The 12246-nt window shown below is 37.1% G+C and overlaps 1 protein-coding gene across 12 annotated transcripts in view; it reads left to right on the forward strand.

Annotated features, from left to right (window-relative positions):
* MYT1L (myelin transcription factor 1 like) overlaps nucleotides 1-12246 on the forward strand; it is a 476122-nt gene that overhangs the window by 388327 nt on the left and 75549 nt on the right. For 10 of the 12 annotated variants that reach the window (XM_090032827.1, XM_090032818.1, XM_090032800.1 and 7 more), the window contains 5 exons: nucleotides 317-564; nucleotides 2983-3219; nucleotides 5056-5177; nucleotides 5543-5605; nucleotides 6096-6164. In XM_090032827.1, the coding sequence (XP_089888953.1) occupies nucleotides 317-564; nucleotides 2983-3219; nucleotides 5056-5177; nucleotides 5543-5605; nucleotides 6096-6164 (739 nt within the window). The remainder of the gene's footprint in view (nucleotides 1-316; nucleotides 565-2982; nucleotides 3220-5055; nucleotides 5178-5542; nucleotides 5606-6095; nucleotides 6165-12246) is intronic. The other 2 variants (XM_090032851.1, XM_090032861.1) reach the window with 1 other exon arrangement.

Below are 12246 nucleotides of genomic sequence, written 5' to 3' on the forward strand. Positions count from 1 at the left end.
TAAAAGCAGTGTTTCCCTGTGCCTTTAATTCATGCACAGTGCTTGTTTGCTAAATCTGGCCTGCTTTTCAGTACACAACATGGTCACATTAAACACATCTTTCATTGTTTTGAATTGGATGTTTAATACATGCACACATTTTTGGCATATACAAGTTGCACAAAAATCATGAAATGCATCCATCATTTTTATTTCCCTTTTTTTTAATCTACCACTGTTGCTCATAATAAACTTCACCCCCAGCAAACTGCTTTTCTTTTCACTTATGTGATATGCTGGTACTTTTGAGTCATCCTTGTCATATTTCTTCCCACAGCTAAACGTTATTGTAAGAATTCAAGCCCAACCAGCAGCACAACAAGCAGTTATGCCCCTAGCAGCAGCAGCAATATGAGTTGTGGTGGAGGCAGCAGTGCCAGCAGTACCTGCAGCAAGAGCAGCTTTGACTATACCCATGACATGGAGGCAGCACACATGGCTGCCACTGCTATTTTGAATCTCTCCACTCGCTGCAGGGAGATGCCTCAGAACCTCTCCACTAAACCTCAGGATCTCTGTGCCAGGGTAAAAATGAGCAATTATGTTTATTGATGAAGCTGCTTCTTTACTTCACTAGTTTTGAGCCCCTGATAGATTGAAGAATAGCTTTAATACTTGCTTAATCTTTTTTCTCAAAACAACTGAAAAATCTGGAAGCTCTGCTAAGGCAGGAAAATAAAAGATAAAGATGCAAATTACTCATCAGTAGCTCTTGAAATACAGATCAGTGTATACAGTTAAAATGGTGCTGATAAAATGTGTTGTTCTGTCTTTTAATCCTTCTCTTACTGAAAGAGTCTATAGTAAGTATAAAAGCTATTTGGGTTGCTTAAGTGGTATTAATTGTACTATAAAATTTTTTTTGACTAAACACCATTTGATTCATAAATTGTAAGAAAGGATTACAGTTTAATAATGTAATTTAATATATAAATCACACATGAGCCCTAAGGTTTTAGGATCTAATACAAAGAAACCCATGCTACTTGTGCATAAAAATGCTTCACCTATCCGAAGTATATAATAGCTGTAAAATCACTGCATTATCCATTGAAACAAACAATAAAATCTACCACTACACACAACTTCAAAGTTGCATAACAGGAATAATGAAGTGTCATCAATGGTCTTTATTTTAGTAAACTCTCAATCTCTTGTTAAATGTGAACAGAAGCCAATGAAGTAAGGTAATTTTGATGTTAACCTTTATGTATAAAAAACCAAGCATTATTCAAATTCATCTGATTTTTAAAACACTGCAAGAACAATTTTATTTTGCTACAAACAGGTTAAATCTGATTCTGACAGCTGAGGAGAAATGACTATTTAAAATGCACTAGCAACCAATAAAGTGGTACCTATAGGAGGCCACTAGATGGCTAAGTAGACAGATGCAGTGCAGGGGATACAGTTTTATTGTGCTTATAGAAGAGCTTTTGAGCTGGCAGACATGTTCTGCTCTTCTCCAGATAAACAAAGGCTTTCTTTCTCCTATTGTGTAAAGATTTTTGATTATACATAACACATTAACCGTAGCAATTAGTGTTAGCAATTAAAGATAATCTTAATTTTTATGAATCCAGACAGATTAGTAACTCTGTTTTCAAATGCTTCCTTTTTTAATTAATTGATGTATTCCTATAGATGAGGGAAAATGTCCTTGTGGAATGCAAGTAAATGCAGTCGTGTGCAATACCAACAGGAATGGAGACATCCAGAGCAATAGCATTGTAAATATTGTGTGGCATAAGGAGATGTTACCCCTTTCCAGACACACTAAAATGTATATGCTAAATGGGGAAAGATAAATATATTATCAAACATAAATTAATATGAAGGCAATAATCAGATGTAGGTTAGAATAAAATCTATCAACAAAATAGCCCAAAGCAAACGATTTTGAGTCAGTGTGTCTTCCTGCAGCTCTGTTATTACCTCAAAAGGAAAGAGAGCTGCTAGACATCTAAGGAGGCAGCAGCATTCACACCAGTTCTGAAATCAAATTTCTGGTGAATAGTTTCACCCTTGAAAAATGAAGGATTGTTGTGAGCATTTTGTTTTTTTAATGTATGCCCTATCCTTCCCATAGAAAGAGAAAAAGGAAAAAAAGAAACAAGATTTGAAATAGATAATTCTTGGTCTGTTTCCAAATGGGAAAAAAAAATCCCCTACCCACTCTGTTTTTCACAGTTCCTCAGTCGCTGCAGGGAATGTCAGAACCAGCTTCTTTGCCCAAGCCAGCTGATTATAAAGATAGACTTTGGAAAGTTAAGGCATATTAAACTTTAACATCCGAGATGAAGGATCTGAGAGCTCTTAATAGTTTTCTCCTCATATGACAATGGAAAACACAGTGCAAATAGATTTCGCTTAATAATCAAAAGTTCTTTTTCTAAATCTTTATTAGTATCAAAAGAACAAAGCATTTTCTTGCTTTCTTTCTTGCTTGCTTTCTTTCTTGCTTTCTTGCAGTTAGATACTATATTCTAGCTGGTTTTTATTGCCCTAGTCACCTAAGCAGGTGTTAGGATTGGAAGTAGCCAGAATCATGCAGATGTTAACTCAGAGAGACTAACCTGTCAAGAAGTAAATCAGAGGCATAAGGGCAGCAACCAGAAAATACCTTCAGAGATTTATCCTTTCATTTACAAATTTTACACCTGTTTTCAAGGTGGTGGTAGTGAGTAGTAAGATGTCTCCCCTTTTATTTTTTTTTCCAAATTTCAAATGAACCCTTCAGGAAGATATGAGTGAATCTACTTTACCAGCATTAATGTTGTGTAACAGAATCATGCTATGTGTGGGTGGAGGCTCAATACTTACTATCTATACAGGCATGGTAAAGCTTTTTATCATTCTGCTAAGCAATCAGATTAAAAACACAGAAAGGTAACAGCGTGATAGTGGGAAACTGAATTAACAATATTTTTCTTATTTTGACAGAATCCTGATATGGAAGTCGATGAAAATGGAACCTTGGATCTAAGCATGAACAAACAGAGGCAGCGAGATGGTTGCTGTACCATTTTGACACCGCTGGAGCCAATGTCGCCACAACGACAAGCTGTAATGAATAATCGGTGTTACCAACTGAATGAGAGCGACTGCTGGGACTTACCAGTGGACTACACTAAGATGAAGCCCAGTAGAATAGATGAAGATGATTCCAAAGAGATTAATGTATGTCTTTTTCATCTATGGGTTCTCATTAAATCTGACTGTTTTAATACATTAGTTTTCTAAAATTTGGTATGAAAATACGTGATGAACAAAAATAGATGGGTACCTACAAAAAGGACTTTCTGCTGGTTAATTTTTAGAAATACATCATATTTGCACACATCTGATCTGCGATTAACTCCCTTCAGACAACATTTGAACCATGAATGCGAATCATGTTTCGTAACAGCACTGTCTTGTTTAAATGTATTTTCTTCTGTGAAAACATTCTAGCATTTTCCAAATGATCCTATCTGAGTAAGTTGGCATAACTTTTTACAATACTGGAATCAAGGTTTAACCAGCTTTCAGGACAAGATGCACTCTTCATATTGAAATTTTAAAATGAAATACTAAACGTAAAGTCTGCTTTACACAGAAATCCATATTTAGAAGCAGCTGTGGAATACAGGATGAATTTTTATCTATTTGACCTAACTGGGATTTTGCTTGTTAGAAGGCATGCTCCTGAATTATCTGTGCATTCATGATTGCTATTACTGTTCAAGTGACTTTATACCTTATTAGTAAAATATTTTATTTCTAAAGTATAACGAAGGGCTTGTGGTTGTCATTGTTCCTTTCAAATTCACATTGCTCTATTCTGTAAACAGAAAGGGATATGTGAAGGGAATGTGGTCCTTAGTGACTTTCTATCTGTTTCACATTTTACGTTGTAGCGTGGCATGTATTTTCCATTAGTGCTCTGAAAGGGTGCGCTTGACATTTGCTAATGCAGCAGTTTTATTTGTGATGCTACTTCTTGCATTCATCAGGTTTCAACTCGTGCTCATCATACTCTGTGCAGGATTTAACCCACTCTAATCTAACCAGGATTTTACAGTCTCAGATTCTGGTAGTAGTAATTTTTTCTCTCTCCAGATCTATGTTAAAAGATTAATAATTTCCACAATAGTGTGTAGCAGGATCTCTCTTCAATTTATTTTAATTAGAACTTACTATGACACCAGTTTTTAATAGCTTTGAAACATGCAAGGTAATAGCATTTGGTATTTTCCTCACTGAATACAGTCCTGCCTCCACTAAAGCCAATGAGAGTTTTACTATTGATTTCACTGGGGCCAAAATATCCCTCATTAGCTAAGAAAAGGGAGGTAATGCAGACTGTATAGCATCCTTACTGAAACAAGCAGAATAGTGTAACTCTGTTGCTTACAGCACCATCTACAGGAAATTCTTCATTCAGTCACTTTTCCTTCACTTCTGCTTTCAAATTTCAAAAGGCTGAATGCATCAGTAAAGTTAATTATAAATTACAAAACGATATTTTGCCAGGCAGATCCATTGAGGCTTGCCCCAGATTATGATACTATATGTGTGTATAGTGATGGCTATTATCATTGTTCCTGATTCATTTTTAAGGGACCTAACACTTTAAAAATATTATTTTTAAGTTGGCATTTTGATGTATAAAATACTACATTTAGGGTTTTTTATCCCTGGCTGTGTTTTGTACAGAATTGTGACTGGGAAAAATTATTGATTCTTTGGAAATGAGAATAACTGTGACCAACAGAAAATATCTGTTTTTTGTCCGTTTCTTCCTTAATTTTGAAAACAATGTGATTCTCTTTTATGTGTTTAGAAGTGTGTATTGAAATATAAATGCACTATATAAAGGCTTAGTAGGTGAGAAAAAATGTAAAATAATGTCAGTATTTTTCTGACAGAATGGACATAATGGAGGTGCTATGTCTGATAGCTCTACATTGCATTGTGTCTAGGTATATTGTGGCCTCACCTAAGTGGGACTAATATCTCTGTGTTTGCATGCAGCCAGAAGACTTGGATCCTTTCCAAGAGGCTCTTGAAGAACGAAGGTACCCTGGTGAAGTTACAATCCCAAGCCCCAAACCCAAATACCCTCAGTGCAAAGAGAGCAAAAAGGATTTAATAACGTAAGCATAATGTGAGGTGAAATTATTTTTTTCTCCTTTTAATCTCTTCTCTCTTTGTCTTTTTTTAAACAAACGAGTACATATACGCCTTGCAGTATGAGCATGCAACATTTGCAGCATATAAATGTTTCAAACTGCCAGTTAAGTAAAGTGATAAGCTAATGTGTATTTGCTTGATCTTAATGATGCTATATTGTATTGAGACGCCATTTTCATTTAATCCTGTTCATTTTGCAGCTTTTCGATAGGATGCTTAAATCCCCTTGCAGTCATTGCAGCTAAACTGGAAACAATGAAACTTTTAAAAGTTTTTTTTTTTAAACATACTTACTATTTTGGCTGTTTTTGTTTTTGTTTGGTGGCAGATGTCCAACACCAGGGTGTGATGGGAGTGGTCATGTGACTGGTAATTACGCCTCACATAGAAGGTGTGACTTCATTTTTTTCATGGTGGATTCTGTCTTTTCAATTTATTGTTTTCAGCTTACCTCAACAATGCTGTCAAAGTAAAACGTTGAACTATGTGTTAACCCTTTGAGTAATATATGTTGACCTTAAAGCATGCTAATTTGTGTGTTGTATAAACGTCTTTTATTTTTAAATAGATTACTAAAATTTCCAAAGTATTTAAAACTTTTAACTAGTTAACCCAGGATCACAAATATTTTTGTTACACTTTACTATTATATAAAACCAAAAAAAGGACTTTAATAGTATGTAGTATTGGAAGTAAAGTTTATTTATAAATATATTCAGAGGGTTAACTATATTACAAAATTCAATATTACAGCACTTGCCCCATCGCTTTTCTGCATTACAATTTTTATTTTTATTTTTTAATCTTTATGTTGTGTTTGTTTGGGAGAGCTAGTTTTATAGGTGTGTTGACTTACTTGGATATCCTGCCATGTCTTACAGTTTGTCTGGGTGCCCCTTGGCTGACAAAAGCATTCGAAGTATGCTGGCCACAAGCTCACAAGAACTCAAGTAAGATATAAACAAAATCATTCTCTTTATGTATTTGCTCACTATTTGTCTATAATTATTTCCAAATATAGATAGGCTATTTGAGAAGTCACTGGCTGACACTTAGGGGCTAATCCATGCTAGGAACTTCCATTGAGATCATTAGGAGTGCCACACAGTGGTCAGACTATAATTAAATCTATTTATTTAGTATATGTTGATATATCTGTTTTGGTTAGTCTATAAATGCAAATCTACTCTGCCTTCTAATTGTCTTTTTTGCATACAGTCTATGTTAGGGGTGGGCAGACTTCTGAAGTTCTGGAGTCCAAGTTCAGACAAGTTTTGGAGTTCAGGTTTCTATATTTTTGAATCCCAAGTCAAAATGTATTCAAACACTCCAAGCCTCTTGAGTTTGTCAGTCTGAGCTGGAGACCTCATGAGAACAGATGGATGAAAATATTCCCAACTGGAATTTTGGCAAAGCAATTATTTAATTTTTTCAGAACACCAATAAAATGGTCATTCTTGAATGAGGTAGAAGTTTTTAATTTAATCTGAACCAGTTTGTCTATCCCTAACTCATGTCTTATTTTCTCCAGGTTTACATCAAAGCTATTAGCCTAATGCATAGTCTCACTTGAGTACTTTTTCTGGAATTTTTTTAGATGTTCTCCTGTCTTATATTTTAAATACTTTAGGATGAAAATATGTGAGAAGTGTAAGTTAACATTAGTTTTACGTTTAGTTATCTTTTTAAAATGTGAAAAAACCCTGTAGTTTTTCCATGATTAAATTGGGTCTTTTAATATTTAGAGATTAAATACATTTATGTAGAATAATTTGTTCTATACAGAGTTGTATAGAAAGTTATAAAATTCTTGGTAAAACTCTTAATTAGAATAAGATAGGACAGGTATAATATCTAGCTTTTAATTATTCAAAAAAAAAAGAAGCTACATGTTATAAATTCTCTACATTTGTAATTAATAATTCTACTCAAATTTTGTAACCTCCATCAAAATTTTGCATAATCCATTATGGTAAAGCAGTATTAAAGGTCTAGTTTAACTTGTCTCCTGAACCTGAACTTTTACTGAAATTCTGCTCATAGAAGGGGTAGGGGAATGAATAATCACAGGTTAGTGACTTTCCTCAACATGTCCATAGCACATAGGAAGCAGGTGCAGAGGTTCAAATTAAAGAAAAATGGAGTAGGGAAGCACAAATAGGTACCTTTTGCTGATCTCTGAACTTACTGAGGAATATTTCCAAGTATTATGCAGGGATTTTACCTATGATGGCCGGAGTAGCCTTAAGTTCATATGTGTACTGTTGAGGCGATGAACCTAAAAGCATGGGGACTGTTTTAGAAAGTCAGCTGCTAAATTCAGGTTGCTCTTTAGATTTGCATAACAGGTTAGTAGGTTCTCAAAGGGGCTCACCTTGCTTAATCACCAACTCAAATATTATAGGTTTGAACATTCAGCTCAACTATTACAGGTATCTCATTCTACTCAAAAGCTGGTAGTTGGGGTAGGTAAAGAGTGGGGAGAAAAATAGATGCAGTAAAAGCAGAAGGTGAGAAGAAACAAAGTACATGGAGTAGAGAACAGCTATAAGGAGTATCTTGGACTTTGAAACACACAGTGAATGGGGAAGCGGTAAATAGTAACAACAGTGGTTGAAGGAAGTATGACTGCATAATGCCAACATCTGTATGACTCTTGGGATAGCAGGAAGAATGTGTTCACTATAACCCTATATGGCACTTCCAAAGAAAAATGTAATTTAAGTTGCCCAAAGTTGTACTTCGGGAGCATTGTCTTAAACTTTATGAAGAAAGTGGTCTACTGTCATCTTCTTCATCCCAGGCATTGCTACCAAAGTGTACATAATTCAGACCACCATATATATATATATATATATATATATATATGAATGATATGGATGACTTTGAAAATGACATATTTGGATTTTATGTGTGCATTGGGATATAATCAAAATAAAAACCTCCATCTTATAAGAATATTATTAAATTGCAAAGGGAGTTACTCAAATATTGGGAAATCCTAGGTTTAAGCTGTCATCTAGCCCTTCCTACATATTCATTATGAGAGATTTTTAATTACATGATCACATAATATTTTTTCTACAAAACAACCACCTTATTTGGTGCACAGAATGGATGGCCTTCCTGAATAAGCAACTGTTTTATATTTTGTTTTGTCCTTATGTTCAGTATATGGTACCTATCCTACCTTAGTTACTGTGTACTATTCAAACTCTGCTCTCAAAACAGAATTATTAATTTCATTTTGGATTCTCATTAGTTTGATATTATCCCCATATTACAAAGAGGGGACTGAGGCACAGAGGGATTAAGTTAAAAAGTGTCCATTGATTGTGATTGTCTGATTTCAAACTTCTAGCATGCTATTTTTCAGAGTCCTTAATACTATGTAAAACTACATTTGCAAAAGAAAGCTTTCATTGAGTTCATTGTCACTGTGAGAGGCCAGTGCTTTTGCGTAAGTAATACTGACTCCCTGTAAAAAGTCTGCTCTTACTGCCCTGACTAACATTACCGTTGAAGGCAAGACAAATCTAGTTCTACAGGGCAGTATAGCATTGCCGAGCCATTAGACTATCCTTTCCCATCAGTCTCCTGCCTCATTCACTGTCTACTTTCTAAATTCTTCTCCAGATGAGAAGGTTTTCTACAGAGGCTCCTTCACTATATTAACTCTGAGTTATCCCCTGAGTAGACCTATCTCATTCACTGAATAAGGTAGAGAGTTGCATAGGGAAAAATGTGATCATCTAAACACTGATCACAATGTATATCCATAAAATGAATTGAGCATAGGAGACCTAAATTCTGGCATTTCCTACTTTTGAAGTGCTTGATCTTGCAACCTGAATAATGTTCTTTTAAAACTGGGGAATTAATTTCCAAGGATTTTAAAGTAGCAGACTGGACAAAACCCAGAAACTCCATATTGTGGCATCACAGACATCATATGGGATGTCAGTAGCTTCAGAACATATGTTTCAACCACACAGCAGTAACAGAAACTGACAGTAGTAATAGGTTATCATTTTATAGTAGACCAATGCTGAGAAACTTTGCCAGCACATTTCATACGTATTTCCTGGCATCACAGTTAAAATGAGATTCACAAACCTGGGTACTGGAGAGGATTGTGCAAACATTCCTCTGCTTCTTCCTAACTGGCAGGAGGTATGGAATTATAAAAAATAAGGATTGGAAGAGATCTTAGGATTATCTGGTTCAAACGCCTGCTCAAAGCAGGACCATCCCCAACTGGGTCATCCCAGACAAAGTTTTGTCTAGCTAGATAGTTGAAGGCTACTATAAATCCCCTCCCAGTCTTCTCTTCCCTAAACTAATTAAGCCCAATTTCCTCAATCACTTCTCATAAAACATATGCCCCAGCCCCTCACCGTTTTGTTGCCCTCCGTTGAACTCTCCAATTTGTCCACATCCTTTCTGTACTGGGGTGCCCAAAACTAGACACAGTACTCCAGATGTGGCTTCCCCAGTGTGGATACAGGGAAAGAATCACTTTATATGACCTGCTCCTACCAATGCAGCCCAGTATGCCATTAGCCTTCTTTGCAGCAAGAACACATTGTTGGCTAATATTCAGCTTATTGTCCACTGTAACCCCCAGGCATTTTTCTACAGAGCTGCTGCCCAACCAGTCAGCCCCAAGCCTGTACCGATGCATAGAATTGTTCTGTCCTAAGTACAGGACTTTGCACTTGTCCTTGTTGAACCTCATGAGATTCCTTTTGAGTGACAGTCTATTTCATCAGATGCTAAGATGTCAAATGACAAGATATATCCTCATCAGATACGTCAAGGCAGGCAAGGTTCTTTGAGTAAATGTGATATCCTGTATTAGACCAACTGAGTAGTTGGAAAAAATGTTTCTGGCAAGCTTTCAGGCACAGTCACCCTTCTTCAGGCATGGGGAGTCTACTGTTCTGAGACTCCCCATGCCTGAAGAAGGGTGACTGCACCTGAAAGCTTGCCAAGACAGTTTTTTCCAACTACTCAGTTGGTCTAATACAGGATATCACATCTACTCAAGAACCTTGCCTGCCTATGTCCTTAGACGAACATAGCTACAACCCAAAACCCATCAGATACTTCAAAGCACTTGAAGAAGTAGGCTGCCGCCTATGAAAGTTTGTGCCTCTCCAAACTGGTTAGTTTCTAAGGGTATGTGTAGACATTACACTAAGATAGACTTAACTAGGGTTAGGTAAATCTGTACAGATATTTGGGGACGATAAATCAGGTGAAAAGTGCCTGTCCTGATCCAACTTTCTTCACCTGAGGAGGTGAACTAAGATAGATCAAGATTGGGTTGGCCCAATTTAATAAACACCTGTACATGTTCAGAGAGCAGTCATGGGGCTGGAAAAGCCCAGCCACTTGTCCCAGCCCTGGGTCTGTGATTTTCTTACCCTTGCTGACTCCCCTGACTGGGATAGTTTTAGCCTTGACCCTCTCATACACAGCAAACCTCCCCGCCTCCCCGCAACATAGATCCATTAGCTAACCCCGATCTCTCCGCCCTGATTTACTTAGATCTAGTTCCCAGCCTTGTTCCTGGCACCAGTGAATGTCTGCACAAGTGGGGCTTGATCTATGATCACACAGCTTAAAATAAGCTGCATGATCTTCAGTTGGGTCCTGCAAGTGTGTGTACATGCCCTAAAGTGCCACACTGCCCTTCTACCAGACTTAAAACTAATATGACTACCTCTTTCTCCCCAGTTGTCAACCCTTCTGCCCCACCCCTTCCAATCTGCCCCAGAAATATCTCTTCTTCATCCCTAGCTCTGGTCCCAGTCCCATTATCCTCAGCTAACTAGTTTTAGTTCTCCTCCTCCCATCTTTTCATCCTTCTAATCCCAATTTCCACTGCTACACTACTTGCCTAGTATCAGTAGGCACCTATACGTGTGCCTGACTCCTGCTCTGATGCACTCCAGCAGCCTCGGCATCATGGGTAATTGAGTGTCCCCATGCTTCAAAATGGCAGTGGGCATGCATTAACTAAGGCTCATTGAATGAGGTTTAGTTGAAGTGCCCCAGCCTCTGTTTTGAAGCACAGGATGCTGAATAAATGAAATGCTGTGAGCACTTTAATTAAAGCAGCTCCCGAAAGGCTCTGTAATTAAAGAGCCCCTGCCCCCACCCCCCTGGAGTACTGTTCATCACCCCATTCCTTGTCCCCATGTCTTTTCATAGACAGTCCTTGTCTTTCTCAGCCCATACCACAGCTCTTTATCATATATTGTCTCACCTCCTTCCTTCTTTTTATAAGTCCCACTTCCCTTTCCCAGCCTCAGTCTTTCCCAGAAGTTATCAATCAATTTCAGTCTCCCTCTCTATCTGCTATCCCCAGTTTCCCCACTTCCCATGACAGTACCCAGTCCCACTGTCTTTGTCGAATCAAATCATCTTCCAGCATCTGGCTCTTATTTCCTATATATTTGAAACATGCTGCTTGAAAACACAGGAGAGACCTCCTCATGCTCTTATTTGTGCTATCCAGACATGATGTGGTCCACAGCAGCCCAGAGCTACAAGTGTATGGAAACATTAGCTCAGCTTGAGATACGCTACTTGCATGTGTGAACTTAGATTTTCCAAAGACTTGGCCAAATTTAGGAAGACTTTCTCAAAAGTAGATTCCTGACATGGAGGCCACCCTAGGCCACAGCCAAAGCAAAAAGTGCTAGAGCTTTTTAAAGAAAAGATCACCCGCATTTTTTAACATGGGCAAAATAACAGGCATTTTCTTAGCCTCGTTATTGAAAACATGTAAATTTTAATTGATATTTTCTGGAAGGGCCATTTGAGGTAGACATCCGACATGGAAAATTTGAGGGTTAAAGTTTGGCAAAGAAAAACCCCTGAAAACAGGGTCTGAAATTGGAATGTTTGAAAGCATTTAAAACATAGGTAATACTATCTTCCTTACCTATAATCATGTACATGAAAGTCATAGCTGTGCAACACATTGCAAAATTATTGGCTAATTATATTTATACATGTTAT

The sequence above is a fragment of the Crocodylus siamensis genome, chromosome 1 (genome assembly GCF_052110815.1).
Source record: "Crocodylus siamensis isolate JL-2025a chromosome 1, ASM5211081v1, whole genome shotgun sequence".
In the NCBI taxonomy this organism is placed as follows: domain Eukaryota; kingdom Metazoa; phylum Chordata; order Crocodylia; family Crocodylidae; genus Crocodylus; species Crocodylus siamensis.